Genomic DNA, 24206 nt, shown 5'->3' with positions numbered 1-24206 from the left:
AATCTAGCAATATCATTCACAGATCTTTGTAACATTTACAGGCCTGCTGTTTACCACATGGTTGCACATGGCTGGTTCCTACCCTTGAGATACTGCAGAGTGCAAGCCTATCACATAATACAGTAGTACCTCTAGACACGAGCTGCTCCACATGCGAGTATTCCAAGATACGAGCCACAAGGGGAGAGAAATTTCTGTTCCAGACCCGAGCTCAAATTTGGGATACGAGCCGGGCATCTACTAGGTGGTGCAAGAATCCTTGCTTCTGGTTATCTCGGAGGGGAAAAACAACGTCTAAAAGTTATTTGTTCCAGATACGAGCTGCTCGACATACAAGCTCCCTTCTGGAACGAATTATACTCGTATCTAGAGGTACTACTGTACTCAGATTTATGTTACTACCTAAATGTGGTCTCACTTTCCAATAATAAGTTATACACAATAAGTTATCCCGAACGCCATCACTCTACTAAACAAATAATTCCCTCAACACTTTTTACTAAATCTGCACTTCTATTTCTACTAGTTTTTCTCATCATTCTTATCCTTTTCCTCCCACTTAGGACTGTATGACTGTAACTTGTTGCTTGTATCCTAAGATTTTTATTAATATTGATTGTTTCTTCATTGCTTATTTGACCCCTATGACAATCATTAAGTTTTGTACCACACGATTCTTGACAAATGTATCTTTTTCTTTTATGTATGCTGACAGCATATGCACCAAGACAAATTCCTTGTGTATCCAATCACACTTGGCCAATAAAATTCTATTCTATTCTATTCTACAGTAGTGTGTAGAGGACTAATTTGACCAATATCTGTTCTTTCTTTCTTTCTTTCTTTCTTTCTTTCTTTCTTTCTTTCTTTCTTTCTTTCTTTCTTTCGTTCTTTCTTTCTTTCAAGAGAGTATGAATGCTAATCCTGCCTTAAATCAGAAGGCTTACTTTGGGCCTAGAATCCTCTTTCAGCCCTAGGAAGGGCAATACATTTCTTAATCAGGAGAATGCTACCAAGAAAAATGCACGGACATGTCCTGACAGTCACCAGAAATCAAGACTGACTCAAAACGCAATAAAAAACAACAGCAACCATATAACGCTCACACCCCATCCTGACAGAATGATACTGAACAGCTTTCCAGCTGTTTCTCTTGTTGGCTGATTATTTGCGATTAAGAAAACAGGTTGGAAGAAGTAGTAGAAAAACAAGACAGGTTACCACTAAATGGCATTGACACTTTCATGCTTGCCAGATATAATCCTTAAGGAGGGGTGAAGGGTTAAGGAAAGGTAGATCAGTGTTTCCCAATCTTGTCAACTTGAAGATATCTGGACTTCAACTCCCAGAATTCCCCAGCCAGCGAATGTTAGCTGGGGAATTCTGGGAGTTGAAGTCCAGATATCTTCAAGTTGACAAGGTTGGGAAACACTGAGGTAGATAAAGGAATCTGTTAAGTTCTAGTACTGAAGAGACTTGGGGACAGTAGTAGCTAACAGCTCTTTACTGTATGTCACATAGATCCAGCAAAGGAACCAGCCGGGAAGCTCTCTCTTAAAATCAGTGGTTCTCAATCTTTCTAATGCCGCGACCCCTTAATGCAGTACCTCATGTTGTGGTGACCCCCAACCATAAGTCTAGTGCCAATTCTCCCAACAGAGCTTTAAGCTGATTGGCAGGAAGGTCACCCTCACTGTAAACGGCCTGATTGGTCAGATTGTAAAAATATGTTCCAAGGCGCCAGAATAGAAGCTTTAGTTCCTAACACAATGGAAAATTTGTCTTTTCCCATGGTCTTAGGCAACCCCTGTGAAACAGTCATTTGATCCCCAAAGGGGTCCTGACCTCCAGGTTGAGAACCACTGCTTTAAATAGAGGCTGTTGGCTAGCTGAACCAATCAGCTTCAGAGAGTAAACCTTGGAGTAAAAAGTTTACACTCATTCAAACTTTAATACATAACAGAATCCATGCAGGTATTGCTTGACTAGTCATAGCTGACTTTAGGGGGCATTATTCATTTCTGTTTCTTTAAGCCATTGAGCCAATGCTGTCTGAAAACATTCCCATGGTCATCATGTGGCCAGCATGAGATCACACCACAGTGCATAGTATATAGAGAAATATAGTATACCAGTGATGTTGAACCTTTTTTTCCTTGGATGCCGAAAGACTGTACACACACGCGCTAGTGCGCATGCATGAGTGCCCACACCCATAATTCAATGCATGGGGAGGGTGAAAAAAGCTTCACCCGCCCTCTGGAGGCCAGAAACGGCCTGTTTCCCAACTTCTGTTGGACCCAGTAGGCTCATGTTTTGCCCTCCCCAGGCTATAAAGGCTTCCCTGGAGCTGGGGGAGGGTAAAAACGCCCTACCACATCCTCCTAGAGGCTCTCTGGAAGCCAAAAACGCCCTCCCAAAGCTTCTGTGTGAGCCAAGTCAGCTGGCCGGCACATACATGCATGTTGGAGCTGAGCTAGGGCAACGGCTCACGTGCCAGCAGATATAGCTCCGCGTACCACCTGTGGCACCCGTGCCATAGGTTCACCATCACTGCAGTATGCTGTTACCTTCCCACCGAAGTGGTACCTATTTACCTACTTGCATTTACATACTTTCAAACTTCTAGGTTAGCAGAAGCATGCAAGTTGGCCATGCTATAAATAAATGCTCAAACTTGCTGTAATTAAGCTCCTTGAGAGGAATAGAACTAACTTCTAGAGAGATAGGCAGAAAACAGGAACAACCCCACCTAAAAAGGAGTTTAGATTTATTTTTATAAGGGGCAGTCCTCTGCCTGGCCTCACAGAAATTTATTTTTGATACTGAGGGGCTTAGCAACGGTTGCCAATTCTGTGGGAGGAAAAGTCCCACATCCAACACAGAAAAAAGTCCTGAACACTGGATTTGAGATCTGAATAGGCTGAAGTGATTTTGATTTTCTCCTACTGGAACATCAGGACTCACAGTTAAGATCCTTATACAAAGAGCATCTCCAGAAAAATCACTCTCAATGATGACAAATTTAGGTATGTGGGAAGAGAAGAATCATTTTGTTGCCGCTTGCAACTGAAAATTAGATCTCTTGAATGATCCACTGGAAATACCCAGAGATCCACGAGCAGACTTAATCCTGCTGTTTCTTCTCTCTAACACCATAAGTATAAGTTCCCATTGGGTCCTGCCAGCCTAGTCTCCGTTGCTACTCTAAAGCAACAGTAACAGACAAGTCAGACGAAGAAATCAAAATCAAATCCTTGAAGAACTGCACTTACCTCCCAGGTCATTGTGAGGCGACTCACTGCAACGTTGCTTAGTCCCATAATCAAAGCAAAAAAAGAATTCAAGTTTTTATATTCCTTACAGCTGGAAGAAAAGAAGAATACAATTAGAAAAGAAAGAATTTGACATGGGGAAAAAATAGGAAGCCTTACTCCTGTTCTGCAAATGTGTTTGATTTGGGATTGTGTTCTTCTGTATCAATCTTATTAATGCACATAGGTAAGCATACTTGAACTCAGTCTGAGAATATAAAACACTGTTGTTATTGCAGCAATAAATAGTTGTCATTGCAGTTTATTAAATTAGGTTAAAATTCCAAGCATATTTATACAGAAGCAAAGGTCATTTGGAATTGCCAGGAAATAACTATTTAAATTAGATCTCTTGGTTTCAGCGAGTTCTTCAAATTAAACAACCAGAAATCCTGAACTAAGAAAGATTCTAGCAATGCAGACACATTTTTTTTCATTTGTATTCTAATGATTTAGTCACTCTGTTTCAGTCAATAATGATCATTCTGTTATCGTATTAAACCTACAATCACACAGATTCTCATTTGGAAAAAAAAAGTTCTGTTTTCAATTAAGGATATTTTAGACAATGGCCTGATATGAACCTTTACTTTTTAGGTATGGAGTTCATTCCCCCCTGCTTGCATCAGAACTGGGATGGGCAATTTGTTGTACAAATTGCACAATTTTTGTTTTGTTTTGTTTCATCTTAATAAAGGTAGAAATGGATGTAGGATGATTTAGGAGCCTTTCTGGCTTAAAACCAATCTCCACCCTCCCCAAACATTTGAACATTTGAGCTGCCAAATCTGGACAAGTTTGGAAAATGTTTATGTATGGAAATAAAAATAGTCTGCCTCCAGAGGGTGTGTGTGTGTCCCACTACTATTTTCATCCACAAAAAATCCAGATCCCAAAATCCAATAATGGACTGACAAAAAATATTCAACCTTAGGATGTTGCCCTCTTTCTTCTTCAATCACCTGCAGACTCATAGTATCATTTCCCTGCAACCTCTTCGAGTTTGTGCCAGGTGACTCCAAAGATAAGCCTCACCTCCCAAGCTCCTTTCTCTCAATGTTTAAGCGCCTAGGCAGAGAGCAAACAGGTTCCCAGAGTGGATTTCCTGTTCTCTTCACTGCAGCCGCCTTAGCATTGTTGGAGTGCATTTAGCACAATAGGTCAGGATGGCACTTCCCTGGGGCATCTTGTTCGCAGATTAGATGCTAGATTCCATGGGTTTCGAGTCTAATCCTGCAGGGCTCTTCTTAACATGCCAAAGTGCACAAGCCTGTATTTTACTTGCTCCCTACCGCAAATATAGGACACCACTGCTCCTCTAAGCTTAAGAGATTACATTTACTACGTTAAACGTGTCATAAAAATAACCTTTACAATTTGAATATGAACAATACAGGCCTAAATGAGAAAAGAGAAGGGGGTTGCCAGTGTACCTCGTCAACTTAATGAGCATATGATGAGGGTCTTGAATATATTACCATGCTTTATGAAACAAGACCACCTTACAGCTGTGCAATTTACGAAGGAGCAGTCCGACCAGGGTATCTAGACACCTAGATTTATTATTATTATTTTTATTTATCAGATTTGTATGCCACTCTTCTCCGAAGACTCAGGGCGGCTCACAAGATACAATATAAAACAATGCGTACAAATAAATCTAATTAGTTGTTGTTGTTATTATTATTTATTATTTATTAGATTTGTATGCCACCCCTCTCCGTAGACTCGTTGTTAAACAATACAAGTTAAAAACCCAATATATTAAAATCAATCAACCAGTTCAATCACAACCATACATCACGTTTAGTGGTCAGGGGGTCTAGATCTAATTGCTCCAGGCGTGGCAACATAAGTCAGTCTTGAGACTCTTGCGAGGAGGATGGGGGCAGTGCGAATCTCTGGAGGGAGCTGATTCCAGAGGGCCGGGGCCGCCACAGAGAAGGCTCTTCCCCTGGGCCCTGCCAAATGACATTGTCTGGTTGACGGGACCTGGAGAAGGCCGACTCTGTGGGACCTAACCGGCCACTGGGATTCATGCGGCAGAAGGCATGAATCCCATTTAGCCGCAACGGCTTGCCTGTGTGGAACAAGCTGAGACTGGAGAAGCTGGAATGGAGGTGAAGAAGAACCTATGGCCAGTAGTGGTTTTCACTTGCCTTCGCAACCCTTTCGCAACTGTGAAGGCGCGTGCGTGCTTGCTTCGCTCACTCATGGCACTTCTGCGCATGCACAGATTGTCTACGATGACCTCCAGGTAGGTGGGCGGAGCCTCCTACCGCCGCTAAGGGTTCACTGGTCTGGGGGAAACCAGTAGCAACCCACCACTGCTTATGGCTATTTCTCCTCACATTTAGGTGGGAGGGGGCCCGAAATGGCAGCCAACCAACTTTGGCCTTGTCTTTCCCTTCATCCCATCCAGTGAAAGAAACCTAGTAGCTGACCCAGAACTCTAGGCATGCATTTGTGAGGGTAGGAACGTCTGGGGAGGGCACAGTATCTGAGCTACTCAATTTACCAAGGCAAAAATATTTTAAAAACATAGAAGCAAAGAGAAAGTTGAATTCCAAGATACCAACACTAATAGACTAACTATAGCTGATTGTCTCAATAATAATGTATTTTATGCTATTTTTTTTCTTATTAAAAACTCATGGATATATTGGCAGAGGAAAATTGTACAAATGGTTCTGTTGTATAACATTTTCTCCCTTTTTGCTCTAATTATTAAGAAAAGGAATTTTTCTCTTTTTCTGCATACGCTATTGCCCTCTACTGGATATAATAGAAAATATAAAAAGATCAAGACGTATACAGTAAATATATATACAATGGTACCTCTACTTAAGAAATTAATTCGTTCCGTGAGCAGGTTCTTAAGTAGAAAAGTTTGTAAGAAGCAATTTTTCCCATAGGAATCAATGTAAAAGCAAATAATGTGTGCGATTGGGGAAACCACAGGGAGGCCCTGTTTCCTCCCAGGAGATTCCTAGAGAGGCCCCATGGAGGCTTCTCCCCACTTTTCCATCCCTCTTTCCTCCCAGGAGATTCTTAGAGAGGCCCCAGGGAGGCTTCTCCCCACTTTTCCATCCCTCTTTCCTCCCAGGAGATTCCTAGAGAGGCCCCATGGAGGCTTCTCCCCACTTTTCCATCCCTCTTTCCTCCCAGGAGATTCCTAGAGAGGCCCCATGGAGGCTTCTCCCCACTTTTCCATCCCTCTTTCCTCCCAGGAGATTCCTAGAGAGGCCCCATGGAGGCTTCTCCCCACTTTTCCATCCCTCTTTCCTCCCGGGAGATTCTTAGAGAGGCCCCAGGGAGGCTTCTCCCCACTTTTCCATCCCTCTTTCCTCCCAGGAGATTCCTAGAGAGGCCCCATAGAGGCTTCTCCCCAGTTTTCCATCCCTCTTTCCTCCCAGGAGATTCTTAGAGAGGCCCCAGGGAGGCTTCTCCCTGCTGTTTCTGATTACAGTTTTGGAGGCTCAGGTATGTAAGTGGAAAATGGTTCTTGAGAAGAGGCAAAAAAATCTTGAACACCCGGTTCTTATCTAGAAAGGTTCATAAGTAGAGGCATTATTAGGTAGAGGTACCACTGTATTTGTTTCTATTGTGCTAACTCCCCATGTTGAGAAGGACTAAATCTATACGTAATGAATATGTATGAAAGCCAGCTTGCCCCAGTTGCGATCATTAGCAATCCATGAACCCATGAAGCTCATGTCCAAATGAGAATTTAGAAACTTGCCTTTCGTGATTGACTTAAACCACTATTAATTCAAACTTAAAAGGACATGTGTCACTATAGACATTCCATCCCAAATTAAGAATAATTAAGGCCAAGCTAATGACTAGGGCAGTATTTCTCAACTTTCCAACTTTAAGATATGTGGACTTCAACTCCCAGACTTCCATTTTTATGTATATCCCCTGACAAATTTAGAAGTTGGTCAACACATCTAAAAATCGCAAAGGTTCAGAAACACTGTACCACTGCAATCTCCTTCATCCTAATATCTCCAGATGTGTTCTCCCACAGATCATCAAGCCAAGTCCCTTGAATTGTTAGCTATGAATAATGAGATTTGACACAGGAGTGTCAAACTCACCGTACTACATTTCCCCTTTTGCTAAACTGGGGATGGGAGTGGTCAGCATGTGACACATCCAGCCACTGAGCCATGAGTTTGACAACCCTGATCTAGAAGATATAAGGTTGAGAACAGTGTTCTAGAACACTTAGATATGTAAAATTGAAGCACTGAGTTGTGTAAAACATTAGTGTAATCATTAAAGTTCTGGGCAAATCCATCCTAAGCTCAAACCAGTTCATAGGTTAACATAGATACAGGAAGACATTTTCCCTCAAGTAGATTTAGTTAAATAGCTTCGTGCAAAAAAATCCATGCTTGCCAAATTTATTGCGCTTTGATCGTGAAGTTCTACTGTCACCAGTGGGAGACAATTACCAGGCCTACTGCAATCTATTAGGCTGGGAGTATGTATACTCACTGGGCTGCTATTTTAATAAATTTCTTCAGGAGTTGAACCCGCTTGCTGAGCTGGGAGCAGAGACAAATCTCTGTCACAACCCAGAACTGGATTTCATTAAATCTTCGTAAAAATAAATCCAGATTGGCAGTTGTTTTCTTTAAATTGTGACGCCCAAATGTATGGTAAATCAGTTCCAGCTAGAAAACAGAAGGGAAAAATGGAAGTCATTAAAAATAAACAAAATGCAACTTTTCAAAATAATAATAATAATAATAATAATAATAATAATAATAACAACAATAATAATAATAATAACAACAACAATAATAATAATAATAATAATAATTTATTGGATTTGTATGCTGCCCCTCTCCGTAGACTCGGGGCGGCTAACACCAATAATAAACACAACATGTACAATCCAATAATAAAAAACAACTAAAAACCCCTATTATAAAACCAAACATACACACAAACATACCATGCATAACTTGTAATGGCCTAGCGGGAAGAGCTATCTCAACTCCCACATGCCTGGCGGTATAAATGAGTCTTGAGTAGTTTACGAAAGACAGGGAGGGTGAGGGCAGTTCTAATCTCCGGGGGGAGTTGGTTCCAGAGGGCCGGGGCCGCCACAGAGAAGGCTCTTCCCTTGGGGCCTGCCAAACGACATTGTTTAGTCGACGGGACCCGGAGAAGGCCAACACTGTGGGACCTTATCGGTCGCTGGGATTCGTGCGGTAGCAGGCAGTTCCAGAGGTAATCTGGAGGTAAAATGCTGTGTTTTAGCTGAAAATGCCTGAATTGAACATCTTTTGGTTCGTCTTCCCTTTGGAAGGTTTTGATTCCTTCCTTCTTGATTTGAATTTGATAGTAAAAGTCCAGAATTGTATTCAAACCATGATTTGAAGCCACGACTTCAAAGCCATTGTCAAATTAAGTTGTGAACTGCATTTTGGTTTACATTAACTACTGATATGGAGGTTAAAAAACAAACTATAGTTATTTCCTACTGTGTGAGTTGCAAAGTGAAGCTTCTGCTATAAAATATGGGATTGCTTGTAGTTTTGTCTTTCTTCCCTCACTCTCACATTCTCAATCAAGTTGGATACTTCATAAATTATAAAATTTCATAACTTATAAAATTAATAAGACTAATTTCCCCCCATAACACAAGATAAATGAGTGGTTGTCTTTTAAATAAAGTAAAATTCCTATATTCAAAAACTTGCAGCATAATATGAGATTAGCTTCTTCTCTGTACATGATTTTTATGGTTAAAAAAGCACGAAGTCAATTAAATTTGAAGATAAATGATTTGCATAATCATTTCACTTTTGGGTTTTTTTTCATAGATTTGCACGCCTCCCCCCCCCCCCCAGCGTAATAATTGGCAGGAAATGTACATATCTTCAATCTATCGTACCACTATAAATGTAGACAGTTTAAAAGCTTATGGACATTGTTTTTACCTCATGGACACAGTTGAAGAGTTCCCACTCAAAAATGGTCATTTGATATGCTAGATCTTTAGAGCTCATGAGTTCAAAAGTTCCCATTGTCCCCGTTGACGGGCCTTCTTGTTCTTGTAGTGGTACCTAGGACAAGTAAGAATGTGGCAGTGTTATTTTTTATATTTTATTTTTAGATTAACTATTTGATATTTTATAGATAAGAAAATTAATTAATATAAAGAATACAGAGTTAAATTTAATAAGAACATAGAGTGCGTGTGTTATATTTCTGTATTGATCTGATTATAGTTATGTGTTTTTTTTTCTGTACTAGTTAGACTTCTACGACAAGCGGAGCAATGGTAGCTCCTTGAATGTTGAATGTTGTTTGTTTTTGTATGTCTAATGAAAAATAATTAAAAAAATATTTTAAAAAAAGAATGTAATCCTAAGAACTAGAGAACTTTGCTGTTCATCGGAATTGATGCTCCTTTTGAGATTCCCAGTTTAACATGTGACCATTAGTCATAACACCAAAGAACTGAAATGCAAGACTTGCTTCAGAAGAAATAATTTCTTCAAACATGGCAAAAAAAAGCATGACTATACCACAATACAGAAATGCGCAACTCATTTTGCTGCATTACCAAATTTGGTAAACCTGATTTATGTCATAGGGGTGTGTGTGTGTGTGTGTGTGTGTGTATAACATATTTTTTCTAATAATGAAAATGAATGGAGAGTAGTATAGGTCTATCTCAAGCTATTTAGCTCTCATCAGCTAGCCATACCCTTACTGAGATTTGAACCTGGGCAGTCTGCCTATAAGGCAGCAGCTTTTAACCTCTAGGCCACAGGTTCTCCTCCTGTCTCAGCTTGTACCAGGGAAGAGTTTTATATGTGTTTTCCCTCTATTGAATCACCCTGGAATACCAAAATATGGGAGGGAGCATACTGCTTCCTTTTTGCCTCCAGGCAGTTAATTTTATAGCCGACAAACTATATTCTATATGTGTAACATATTTTTGCTGGTAATGAAAATGAAGGGAGACTAGTATATTATATATTATACTACTAGTATATAGTACAGTGATCCCCCGATCATTGCGAGGGTTCCGTTCCAGGACCCCCCGCAACGAGCGGGTTTTCGCGAAGTAGCGCTGCGGAAGTAAAAACACCATCTGCGCATGTGCAGATGGTGTTTTTACTTCCGCAGCGCTAGCGAGGAGCCGAAGATTGGGGGCGGCGCGGCTGTTTTAAAACGTCGCCGCCGGCATGGGGGGCTTGCCAGCACCCCCCGGACCCCCAACCCGGGTTTGGGGGGCTGCTAGGAAGCCGCCCATGCCGGCGGCGACGTTTTAAAACAGCCGCGCGGCTTTCCAATGAGTCCCGAAGACAAACGTCAAACTTCCGCGTTTGTCTTCGGGACTCATTGGAAAGCCGCGCCGGTGTTTTAAAACGTCGCTGCCGACATGGGGGGCTTGCTAGCACCCCCCCGAACCCCCAACCCGGGTTTGGGGGGGTGCTAGCGAGCCCCCCATGTCGGCGGCGACGTTTTAAAACACCCGCGCGCCTTCCCAACTGAGCCCTCAAGCCAAGCGCCAAAGGCGAACTTCTGCGCTTGGCTTGAGGGCTCAGTTGGGAAGGCGCGCGGGTGTTTTAAAACGTCGCCGCCGACATGGGGGGCTCGCTAGCACCCCCCCGAACCCCCAACCCGGGTTTGGGGGGGTGCTAGCGAGCCCCCCATGTCGGCGGCGACGTTTTAAAACACCCACGCGCCTTCCCAACTGAGCCCTCAAGCCAAGCGCCAAAGGCGAACTTCTGCGCTTGGCTTGAGGGCTCAGTTGGGAAGGTGCGCGGGTGTTTTAAAACGTCGCCGCCGACATGGGGGGCTCGCTAGCACCCCCCCGAACCCCCAACCCGGGTTTGGGGGGGTGCTAGCAAGCCCCCCATGTCGGCGGCGACGTTTTAAAACACCCGCGCGCCTTCCCAACTGAGCCCTCAAGCCAAGCGCCAAAGGCGAACTTCTGCGCTTGGCTTGAGGGCTCAGTTGGGAAGGCGCGCGGGTGTTTTAAAATGTCACCGCCGACATGGGGGGCTCGCTAGCACCCCCCTGAACCCCCAACCCGGGTTTGGGGGGGTGCTAGCGAGCCCCCCATGTCGGCGGCAACGTTTTAAAACACCCGCGCGCCTTCCCAACTGAGCCCTCAAGCCAAACGAACCCGGGTGGCCGGGCGAGCAGCGAGCGAACGGCGGGTGGCCGGGCGAAGGGCGGGCGAGCGGCGAACGGCGGGCAAGCGGGTGCTGGGGGGGGCTTCTCGCCCTCCCGCCAGCAAGAGGGGGAAGACCCAGGGAAGCCGCCCAGCAGCTGATCTGCCCGGCGCCATCTACGCATGCGTGGCCATAGGAAAAAAGGGCGCGCATGCGCAGATGGTGTTTTGACTTCCGGGTTGAAAAATCGCAAATTAGCCTGTTCGCAATGGTCGGGAACGCAATAACCGGGGGATCACTGTATATTCACATACACAACATAACATATATTTAGGGGTATATATATTTATATGCAGTACAACATAAGCATACACATACTTTTAGGTATACAACATTTTCATACAGAATTAAGAAAGAAATATATTTCTAAGTTTAAAACTAGATTTAAAACAATTACCTAATGGAAGCACTGTAGAAAGCATTGCCAATTCTCATGGGAATGAACATAAATCAATATCTTCTGCTCAGTTTTTAAACCATTAGACTGATTGAGGAATACCACTTCAGCCTCAATACTCTCTTTAATACAGGAAAAATATTGCACGCTGCTGTTGCAAAGATTACGGAGCTCAATGCATGAAAAATTTAAAATGTGCTAAAATCTGTCTTTAATTTCCCCCAACATCTTCCTCCGCTGCAAATAAGGCGTCTGTTTTTCTATGTCATTCTCAGCACTTGTTGAAACATTTTCTTTTATTGATGGCTTGAAGCCCCCGCCACCACACTTCTCTCTTTTTTATTTCTCTATTGCTCTGCTACCTTTCTGGCTGCTTCTGATTCTTAATTTGAAAAGATTCCTTTGAGGTTTAAACAGAAACATAGGAAGCCCAGGACTGCTGGAGGAAGATGATTATAGAATGAAAAAAGGTGGCACAACACATGGATTCTCAGCTTCTTTGTAATTAAGCCAAATGTAAGAATCAACATCTCGCCCTTGAAGATATTTAGAAAAATGATTCTACCCGTTGGGGAAAAAAAACATTTGCAATTTCTTGGCAAATGTTAGAAAACAAGAAATGCACATAAAATCTTTGCCATTGTGGTCTGCAAGCCTTTTTAGTCTATAAAAGACTGCTCGCATACAAAAAATACTTATTGAGAGGTCCTTGGTGCTTTCTTGCAGACATTTCATTACCCAACCAAGGTAATATCATCAGTGCTAGTAAGGAATGTGCTCTCAGTTTATATTCTAGTACAGTGGTGGCGAACCTATGACATGGGTGCCACGGGTGGCACGCAGAGCCATATCTGCTAGCACGCGAGCCGTTAGTGTCACGCTGAAAAATTGACAGCCTCTCAGAGACATTCAGTAGTGAAAGAGTTAACTGTGTGTGCCTTAGTAGATCCTCCTATTATGATGCAATATCCTACCAGCTCACTTCCTCCTTCTTCATTCTCCATACTCTCTTCTTTCTATCTTCTATTATGTAAAGACCTATTTTTGAGTTGTTCCTCGAGACATGTTTTATTTTCTATTTTTACAATAAAAATATCTTGTTTGAACAAATGACTAAGGCTTTTATCCATCGGCTCTGCGGGATTAAGGTCCTAACGGATTTTAATCACTCACAAACCGCGACAGTTAGCCCTAGCTCAGCTCCAGCATGCATGTTTGTGCCAGCCAGCTGATTTTTGGCTTGCACAGAGGCTCTGGGAGGGTGTTTTTGGCTTCCAGAGAGCCTCCAGGGGGATGGGGGAGGTTGTTTTTAAAGACTTCACTTCTCATCCAAGAAGCTTCTTGGATGAGAAGCAGAACATCTTCAAAGAAAATCCAGAAATTCCAGCTGCCTCTTGAAAAAGCACCTTTGGGACCACCATGAACCTGGATGACTGAGGATCCCCATAGACCTTTAATTGGCTTGTGTACTATGCTGTGGTTCCAGTAGTGGGTTGGTGATTTCTGAGATATTCTTGATGTATGGCAATGTAGTTCTTTTTAGGGTTTATGTTGGTTGTGCTGTATTAGGTTGAGTGGTTAGGGATGTTTTGATAAAGTTGCTTTTGTTGGAATATGTTTTTTTCCTTTTCCTTGATATTGCTTTTGCTTACAATAGCAACAGCTGGCAAGAAGCAGCATTTCTTACTCTTTCTGGTTTGTGAATTGCACCCAGTCACATGACAGTAATTTACATATAAGTACAGTGACCATATTTTCTTGGAAAAATAAAGGACAACCTGAAATCTGGACAAGCTTCATAAGGATAAAAAACAAGGACAGCTTTCTGAAATAAAGGACCTTCTTTTATAATAAAAGACATACGGTCACTGTATTTATAAGGGATTTCTGAGGGGAAAGGAAGGAAGAATGAACTTAATGAACTCAATCTGTATAGTCTGGAGGACAGAAGGAAAAGGGGGGACATGATTGAAACATTTAAATATGTTAAAGGGTTAAATAAGGTTCAGGAGGGAAGTGTTTTTAATAGGAAAGTGAACACAAGAACAAGGGGACACAATCTGAAGTTAGTTGGGGGAAAGATCAAAAGCAACATGAGAAAATATTATTTCACTGAAAGAGTAGTAGATCCTTGGAACAAACTTCCAGCAGACGTGGTTGGTAAATCCACAGTAACTGAATTTAAACATGCCTGGGATAAACATATATCCATTGTAAGATAAAATACAGGAAATAGTATAAGGGCAGACTAGATGGACCATGAGGTCTTTTTCTGCCGTCAGACTTCTATGTTTCTATGTTTCTAAGATGGAACAGTTGGTATTTTGGAGTTTTTCATGTCTCTGTGACTACCATGAATATAACATTAGACAAGTCTTTAACATTAATTTATTCCTGAAACTTTAGTTTTAAAATGTGAAGACTTACAAGAAGTTTTACTTTTCTGGGAATATATTTCTTACGGAATGACTTTCCTTTTGGAACTGAATGTAAAAATTGTTTTGTACTCTTATGATTTTCATTTTGTTTCAATAGTTTCACTTAGAGTTCCTCAATTCTACCGGAAGCTACATGAAGCTAGTTTCTTTTTATTCCACCAGAGGGCAGTGCAATCCATTCGCATTTGTTTTCTTCCTCTTCATGATGTTACTTTAAACTAGTATTGAAAAATGGGCTGTTACTAGCCAGCCGCTCAATAGAAACAATCTTAGAATATATTTGGAGGAATGGAACTGAGCGATAGATAAGAGCAGGCTGCATTTCTTCTCTCCTCTCTTTTCCTAGAGAAAACATGGGACACTTCTTCTTTGTATCTATGGAGATTCTCAGTCACGTTTTTAAGAGGCAACTGGACTTTCTTGTTTTTTCTTTGAAGATGTTTTGTTTTTCATCCAAGAAGCTTCTTCAGCTCTGACTGGACAGTGGGGAATTTGCAAGGATTTACACTCCTTGAAGATGGCTGGTCATTTTATTGATTGATTGATTGATTGATTGATTGATTGGACTTTTATGCCGCCCCTCTCCGAGGACTCAGACAGCTTACAACATATTATTATTATTATTATTATTATTATTATTATTATTATTATTATTATTAATTAGATTTGTATGCCGCTCCACTCCGTAGACTTGGGGCGGCTCACAACAATATAAAATAACAATATATAACATTTACATTATTTTGTGCTGATAGACTAGAGTAGGAGTCAGCAACGTGTGGCTCTAGAGCTGCATGTGGCTCTTCTGGCATTCTTCTGTGGCTCCTTGTTGGACGAGCCCCACCATTGGATGGCCTGCCCCACCCTTTCACTACTAGTCTGCCCTGAGAAGAGAAGGCCGGATGGAGACTCGCTCCTTATTCCAGAACAGGAGTGAAGCGCCTCTCTACTTGCCTCTTTTTCTGGCTCTTGTTGGTGCTGTGCGCAACTTGGCCACTGGGGGGAGATGCGTGGTTTTTCTCTGCACAGAGACACTGGCTGGGCCCCTTCACTGCAGTCAATGCTCCGTGTGGTAATAGGCTTCAGGAGGAGGAGGGCATGCTGTCTCCTCCACTGTGCTGTGCGCTAAGCTTAAGTGCAAGACCAGGAAGCAGCCATGGAGGTGGCGAGAGGAATATGGTGCGCCCCAGACGGTGTATCAGGGTGGAGCAAGTCATGTGGCTTCCCATATTCCTCTCGCCACCTTTATGGCTGGAACTGGAAAAGGTGCAAAAAAGGGCACCAAGAATGATAAAGGAAATGGAGTATCTCCCTTATGATACCAGGTTGCGACACCTTGGTTTCTTCAGCCTTGAAAGACGGTATTTAAGGGGTGACTTGATCGAAGTGTATAAAATCATGCATGGGATAGAAAAGGTGGATAGAGAAAAATCCACCTTTTCTATCCCATGCATGATTTTATACACTTCGATCAAGTCACCCCTTAAACACCGTCTTTCAAGGCTGAAAGGGAGTGCCCCCTTGCCCTAGTATTGTGTGATAGAGAAAAATTATTTTTTCTATCACACAATACTAGGACAAGGGGGCACTCCCTAAAGCTCATAGGTAAGAAGGTGAGGACAAATCAAGGGAAATATTTCTTCACCCAGAGGGTCGTTGGTTTATGGAATTCATTTCCAGAAGAGGTTGTGATAGCTGTCAGCCTTGATAGCCTCAAGGCAGGATTAGACAGATTCATGGATGCCAAGTGTATCGGTGGTTATTGAAACGGATGTCCATTTGCCGCCTCTAGGTTGGTTGAGGCAGGCAGGATTCCCTTGAGTACCATTTGTTGGGGGTCAGGGGAAAGGGAGGGTCTTGCCTTCTCTGTCTGCTCAAGATCCCCATGGACAATTGGTGGGCCACTGGGTGACATAGAATGCTGGACTCAATGGGCTTTGGCGTGATTCAGCATGGCTCTTCTTATGCTGGCCTTGCACTTGAGTTGGCACATTGCACAATGGGGACTCCTGCAGAGCATTAGCTGGGGTGGCCCAGCCTGTGTCTCGGTGCAGAAAAAAGTTATGCGTCTCCCAACAAGGGCCAGAAAAAGAGGCAAGTGGAGGAGCGCTTTGCTTCCACTCTGAAATACAGAGCAAATCTCCATCTGCTGCTGTTGCCCTTCTGTTCTCAGCGCAGACAAGGAGTGAGGAGGGGAGGACAAGGGGCGTGGGGGAAGGGAAGCCAGCCAACAGGGATCCACAGCAGGGGGACAAAATAGAAAAGAATTCTTTATTGGCCAAGTGTGATTGGAAACACAAGGAATTTGTCTTGTTCCATATGCTCTCAGTGTACATAAAAGGGAAAAAATACATTCATCTTCTAGAATCATAATATACAACACTTAATGATAGTCCGGGTACAAATAAACAATCAAATCATATTAAGAACCAGTCAGTATAAATTGAAAGGATACAATCCACAAAGAGTTTCATTTATCTGGGAAACTGAAATGACTCTAGATTTATGTATTATTATTTATTGGATTTTTATGTTTAATTAAATCATATCAAAAAGCACCCAAAGAAGAAAAAAGAAACATCAGCAAAAAACAAAACAAAACCACCCTAATCCTCTCCTGTTTTTGGAAATGGTTCAAGGGGGAATCAGCATCACACATACATCACACATACGAGAGTGGGGGGGGGGGAGACAGAGGTAGAGAGATGAGAGACAAGAGATGAGAAAGAGAGGAGGGAAAGAAGAAGACCAGAGAGAGGGAGGGAGAGAGAGGAGAGAGAGAGAAAGATGAGAAAAAGAGGGAGAGGGAGAAAGAGATGAGAGAGGGAGAAAGAGAATGAGAAAGAGCGAGTGAGAGATATCTGTTTAAAAGAAAATACCTGGAGCCATAACACCTGGGTAGGCTTGGCTGGGGGAAGGTCATGTGACTAGGTGGGAGTGAGTAAGGTTGAATGAGATTCATTAAAAATAAAACAGGAACTAGTGTTAAAACTTGCAGTCATAAAATTTCTGCAAACAGATTGGCAATGAAAAGTGTTTTTAATGAACTATAAGAACCACAAATAACATTTTAAAAATCCATGTCTACAAAAGTGGAGCCCAGTGGAAGATGGTGGAATTAATTTACTGGTAGGTTCTCGTAAACATTTTTAGTATTTAAAAATGATATCTCAAATGTGGTCAACTTTAGTAATAAATCCTGTGGTATTATTTTGAAATATTTATTGTATTCCTACGGTTTATTAGAATCTAGCCTAAATGGTACTACATAAGTCATAATGACCATACGATTTTTACAATTATTATAGGACAAAATTACAAATTTTTGTATAATAAATGTAAAATTATATCACACTGTCATATTTTCTGCCTTTACCAAATCAAGTCAATCTTTAGTGTGGGTCGCTAACTGGTTGTATTCTGTTCCCATGTATTCATAGAAAATAGGTTTGGATAGCTAGTATGAATCAGTAAATAGTTATAATCCACTTAATTTTTAAAAAAATCTGCTCTCCTTTTGCATAGATACAGTTTCTTTGAAGCATCAAATGACATTTTATAGAAACGCTATAGCAGAACTTGCAGAATCGGAGATGCTTATCTTACTTAGCACAAAGGTACCATATCTTTCGGAGTATAAGACATACCTTATGCTGGAGGAATACAAGGAAAAAAGGCCTCTGCCTTTCAGCAATTTGCCTCCCAGCAAACAGAAAGCAGTACAGATGATATACTGTTTGCTGTGTATTTCTGTGCATGTGTGTCTGACCCATAGAAATAGCAAAGAATTGGAGAAATGTACATTATGGCAGTAATGCCAGCAAGTTTTCTTCAATGTAGCCAGACTAAATCCTCCCAATTATTTAAATACATCTACTCCAAACATGACTAAGTCAGGATTTAACTCAGCTGCCTTATCTTAATACTAAAACAGGACACTTACATTTCAGATTATACTTTTACATATCTTTAAAATTGATGTGGCTTTCTCTGTTATTTAAAAGAAGATACAAGAGCACCGGGCCTCTTCGGATCAAGCATTTGTTTTAAAAAGCTTCTTCATTTTGTTAAGTTGTCTAGAACAATATTAAAGCAGTCTTTAAAAAATAAGTCTAATAATTTGAATATTCTATAGATATGAATATTATTGACTTACTGTCTTGCAGATTCAGCAGTACAACATTGCCAGCAGTCCACCTCTTTGTACCTAGTTTCACTTTCAATTCTAGCAGGTAGCTTGTCTGTGCTAAAATCAGCCGTAGGTGAGGAGGCTGATAACCACTTGCTTTTGCTAATCAGGCTCTGCATTGTTTGCTGCAAGGAGTTAAATTGCTGGGAGGCAGAGACCAAAGGGGCGGGGAGGCTGGGTGGAGCTACATTCAGTATACAAGATGCACCCAAGTTTTCATCCTCTTTGGGGGAATAAAAAGGTACGTCTTATACTCTGAAAAATTCAGTAATTTGAAAGAATTGTCTCTCATCTGAGAAGTGATTGGAACTGAGCAAAGATACATACCAGGGAGTCAAATTGGTCACGAGGACAAGCGAAGAGGCGTCCATTAACACTAAGTGACGTAAACACTGAAACATCATGAGGTTTGAGAACCACCTTCTCTGTAAAAATGAAAAGCAGAATGAAACTAGCAGGTATGTTATCAGAACATTACAGAATGGATTTCTCTCCACTGAAACCAACTCTTTGGATAAAGAAGTATACAACGCACTGACTGACATGATATGACTCTTAGCAGTACGTTCAGAATCTCAGATGCAGAACACGTTTGTTGTTTATATTCATGAAACCCAATTAATCAAAAGTTTTTACTTGAGAAAAATATATAAGTCATTCTAGTTTTATTTCTGTCTGCTCATCATAGTCCAGAATAGAGCTGTCAAACTCCTAGCCTGTGGGTCAGATGCATCACATTCTGACTACACCCATGCCCAGGAAGGGCTACCAAAATTTTTATGTGGAGACAGAATACTGTCAAGTTTATTGCTGGCAAACCACGATAAGACAAGGACGTGATATTCTGTAGGCACCAGACGTGACAATTCACAAAACCACCTTTTCTAAAAAGATCAACCCTGGAGAGAAGAGTTACCCCAAAAACTGCACGCAGGCAGTGAATAACATGAATCACCCATGAGGCGATCATGGGGCCCACCCATGCATTGAACTAGCCAGTAAGATTCTGTATTCTCTAATACCCAATGAGATGTAACTTGATGGATAATGGATGACAATAAAAAGGGGTGAAAGGTTTTGTCCAGGACAAGATGTGCCTTGCCCAACAACATGCATTCTTGCCTCCTGTCTCTTTGATTGACATCATTTTACTACCACACTGTGGGCGTGGCTTTTGCATTTTCTTTCAACATCTTTCAGTGCAAATTGGGCGCTCTGGGGTGGAGCTCCATTTTTGCTATCTCACTGCGTTCCCCATCACCCGTCTGGCCCACCCCTGCCCATGCCCGGTTTAGCAAAGGAGAAAAATATCCCATTACGTCATGTGATGCCACCACGACAATGTGAGTTTGACACCCCTGATCTAGTATGTCTTCAAGGAGGACCCAGAATTGCTTGGTGAACTCTAGCCCAGTGTTTCCCAATCTTAGCCACAATGCTGGCTGGGGAATTCTGGGAGTTGAAGTCCAGATACCTTCAAGTAGCCAAGGTTGGGAAACACTGCTCTAGCCATTATTCTGGAGGAAATCTAATCCTCAGATATCCTGCATTTCAAGTTTTTATTTTTAATTAAGATGCAGGCAAGCCCCCATTTGATTCCATAAAACATCTGAAGCAAGCACCATCAAAGCCTTCGCTGAACTTTTCACATTTTCTCCCTAAAAGTAAAAATAACATCTAAAACGTTACAATTTATAAGGCAGGAAACTATTGTTTAACATTTATTAAATGATGTAATAACCCGCAAACCTTTTTTGCCTCGGGTGCCAAAAGGGAGCACACATGCGCGATAGTGAGCATGCCCCCACCCATAATGCAATGCCTTGCCCCCACACATGTGCAAAACCCCCACGCTGCCCCCTGTGCATGCGCAAACACACCCCTCCGGTAGGCCTGTTGGGCTATTTTTTGCTCTCTTTAAAGTTTCTGGAAAGCTTCCTGAAGCCTGGGGATGGCAAAAAACACCCCAACAAGCCAATCGGAAGTTACTTTCTGAACTTTTACTTCGAGGATTTCCTGAAGCTTGAGAAGAGAAAAAATGGTCCAAAAGGCGGTCAAAAATCAGCTGACTAGCACTCGCATGTGCGCTGGAGCTTACATGGGGCAGTGCCATATGAAAGAGTTTGATTAGGTTATCCTAAAGCTTTCAAGTCAGAAAGTAGTATAGCAGTGATTTTGAGCAGAGATGCTCAAAGAAAGTCAAGATGGCAGCCTCAACCATGCACTTGAAACCCTGCCCCTTTTCTCTGTTTCCAGCAATGCACACATAAATGCCAGGCCTTCAATTGCATGGTTGCGGCCTTCTATCCTGTTACCCTGAGCAAATACAGATAGCCCTTGACTTACAACTGTTCATTTAGTGACCATTCAAAGTTACAGAGGCAGTGAAAAAAACAGACTTTTAACCATCTTTCACAGTTATGATCTTTGCAGCATACCCATGATCACATGATCAAAATTCAGACACTTGGCAACTGGATCATATTTATGACCATTGTGTCTGGAGGTCAGGTGTAACCTTTTGTAACCCTTCTGACAAGCAAAGTCAATGGGGAAGCCAAATTCATTTAACAACTGGGTTACTAACTGTTCGTATGTCTCGGTGCAGCTAGGCTACGAGACCTTCGACATACGCTGAGCAGAGTTTAAGGAAGAGTGTGGATGTGTGATACAGCCAGTAACAATACAGACTTAGTATGCTAAACAAGTATTATTTACATATCTACATATCTACAAGCACAAAGCAGAAATAATCAACAAACCGCACATAGCAGCACGAAGCAGAAAAATACTTCCCCCACAAGGAAAAAGGCAAAAAGGTGAATGAGCTATCCAGCATCATCAACAGGAGAGAGTGCTGGCGCCCTCTTATGGCTAGCGAGCCAAAGCCCTTAAAGAGATTTTACAACTGCTACAAATGCAAACTACAATAGGTAGTTTGACAAAAATGGCAATCCCCAATATCGGTAGGTAACATGTACTAACACGAACTTATCAACTGCAGTGATTCAATTAACAACTGTGATAAGAAAGATTGCAAAATGGGGCAAAATTTAACAAATGTTTCCTTTAAAAACTTAAATTTGGTGCTCAATTGTGGTTGTCAGTTGTTTGTTTGTTTGTTTGCTTGATTGATTGATTTCTATGCCGCCCAATCCCGAAGGACTCAGTTGAGAATGAAAGGACCTATTGAGAATGAAATGACAAAAAAACCCTATGCCTCTGAAATCAACATATTTCCAAATGAATTTGTCCCTGACAACAGTTTTAAATAATTTTCCAGGTCACATAACGGCATTGGGAATACATCTGATTACTTATTTATTTGTTAAATGTGCACCCGTTTTCTGTCTGATAATGCTCAATATTACTTTATAGACATACCAGTGGTGCTTGTTATATATAGAAGATCTATCCTAGCCAAAAAAAAGAGTGTATAACAAGTCCCTGATACAGCATACTTTATGCTTGCACCAAAGAACCAGTTTGGTGCAGTGGTTAAGGCACCAGGTTAAAAACCAGGTGACAGGGAGTTCTAGTACAGTGGTACCTCTACCTACAAACACCTCTACTTACGAACTTTTCTAGAAAAGAATCCGGTGTTCAAGATTTTTTTTTTGCCTCTTTTCAGGAACCATTTTCCACTTACAAACCCGAGCCTCCGAAACTGTAACCGGAAAAGGCAGGGAGAAGCTCCTGTGGGGCCTCTCTAGGAATTTCCTGGGAGGAAACAGGCCAGAAAAGGTGAGAAGCCTCTGTGGGGTCTCTCTGGGAATCTCCTGGGAGTAAAAAGGGCCGGAAAAGGTGTGGAGAAACCTCTGTGGGGCCTCTCTAGGAATCTCCTGGGAAGAAACAGGGCCTCCACCCTCCCTCTGGTTTCCCCAATGGCACACATTATTTGCTTTTACATTGATTCCTATGGGAAAAATGGCTTCTTCTTACAAACGCTTCTACTTAAGAATCTGGCACGGAATGAATTAAGTTCGTAAGTAGAGGTACCACTGTATTATCTTAGTCATGAAGTCAGCTATCTGATTTTGGGACAGTCCTTCACTATCAACCCTAGAAGGCAGAAATAAACTACTTCTGAAAATCTTACCAAGAAAACTACAGGGCCTAGGGCCAGGCAGTTGTCAAGAGTCAACAATGATTTGAAGGCATAAAACAAAAAGAAAAAAATGTATCAAATTCTGTTAATATGTTGCGTGCGCGCGCGCGCACACACACACACCTCTTCCCAAGTTGTATTGATATAAAATCTTTTCTCACAGAAGAAGTTGGCTCCTCAACAAAGACTTTGTCTTTTATTTAACGAATATCACTTAAGGTTGCTAAAGCTTCTTTCATATTTTCTATACCTATTTTAACTAGAACAACGCAGTAGATGCCATATAGGCCTTAAAAAGAACAAATGTATACTTGGTCACACTTTTGCTAATAGATCAGCTGCTAAGTTCAGCCTTTCCCTGGTGCCTTCAGAGAGATAATGGGCCACAATTTCAGTTATTTTCAATTTGACAAATGCTGGGGAAATCAGTATATTCAGTCCAGCATGATTTGCCACCTCAGGATATCTTCAGGCGAGTTATTCAGATGCCTTACCTCCTGCTGAACTCATCTTGACCAATATCAAGCCATCTCCAGAGCCCAGTTTGTCGGCTATTGCAGAGAGAACTTCTTTAACAGATGACAAAACCGGAATGCGGATGGTGGTGTAGGTGTGATCCACACAGTATACCTTGAATAAAACTTGAGACAAAAATAACACATTATGAAAGAGCCCCTAAAATCCTGGCTCATTCTGTGGAACAAGATACTGTTATGATGCAGTAGCATCAGAGGCAGGTTCCTTCCGGTTCGGACCAGTTCACCCAAGCCAGAAGCTAACCGCTGGTGATGTCATGGAGCTGATTGGGTTGGCGCTGATCTGTGGAAGCGGCCATCTTTTTAAAAATTATTTTTTAAATATATTTTTTTCAATTTTTTCTGATTTTTTTTCTTCTGCGCATGCGCAGAAGCTATATTTGTGGCACTGTTGATGCTTGGCCATCTTGTTTTTTGCTTAAAAAATATTTTTGGAATTTTCGGCATTGCATATGTGTTATAAAGTACGTATGCACCCATGAGATGCAGCCATGCGGCATGGGAAGAAGCGAACTGGTGGCGAGGTAAGTTGGAACCCACTACTGAGTATCATTGTATAATAATGGCTCTCTCATTAATAATAACAGAGTTGTAAGGGACCTTGGAGGTCTTCTGGCCCAATCCTATGCTCGGGTAGCAAACTGCACCATTTTATACAAGTGGTTGTCCAAACTTTTCTAAACAATTTCCAGCATTGAAGCGCCCACAATTTCTGGAGGCAAGTCATTCCACCAATTAATTATTCTAACTTTTTACTAATTACTCATTAGTTCTATGACTAATTCTAAATCTAGGTCTAATACCTAAATTAGAATTAATATCTTAGTTCTAATATCTTTAGGTATTATAGCCAACCTAGCGGTGACAGGTTAATTTAGAATGATAGATAGTAGGCCAAAATGCTCTCCTTGGGTTTACTCATTATTTCTTCTTCCCCCCTTCACATGATTAATTTATTTCTGTCTTTGTATGCATAAAAGGGTGTCCACAGAAAAGGTTGGTAATTATTAA

The 24206-nt window shown here is 41.7% G+C and overlaps 1 protein-coding gene across 1 annotated transcript in view; it reads right to left on the bottom strand.

Moving 5' to 3' along the window:
* Positions 1–24206, bottom strand: part of RAPGEF4 (Rap guanine nucleotide exchange factor 4) — a 95587-nt gene that overhangs the window by 10364 nt on the left and 61017 nt on the right. The window contains exons 17-21 of the mRNA XM_070731767.1: positions 23154–23300; positions 18879–18976; positions 9275–9400; positions 7821–7999; positions 3276–3366 (exon numbers count right to left, since the gene is read on the bottom strand). Coding sequence (XP_070587868.1) covers positions 3276–3366; positions 7821–7999; positions 9275–9400; positions 18879–18976; positions 23154–23300 — 641 coding nt within the window. The remainder of the gene's footprint in view (positions 1–3275; positions 3367–7820; positions 8000–9274; positions 9401–18878; positions 18977–23153; positions 23301–24206) is intronic.

This window comes from Erythrolamprus reginae, chromosome 1, assembly GCF_031021105.1.
Source record: "Erythrolamprus reginae isolate rEryReg1 chromosome 1, rEryReg1.hap1, whole genome shotgun sequence".
NCBI classification, from domain to species: Eukaryota; Metazoa; Chordata; class Lepidosauria; order Squamata; family Dipsadidae; genus Erythrolamprus; species Erythrolamprus reginae.
Note: the sequence above shows the minus strand (reverse complement) of the source record. Positions and strands in the feature narration are given on the sequence as shown.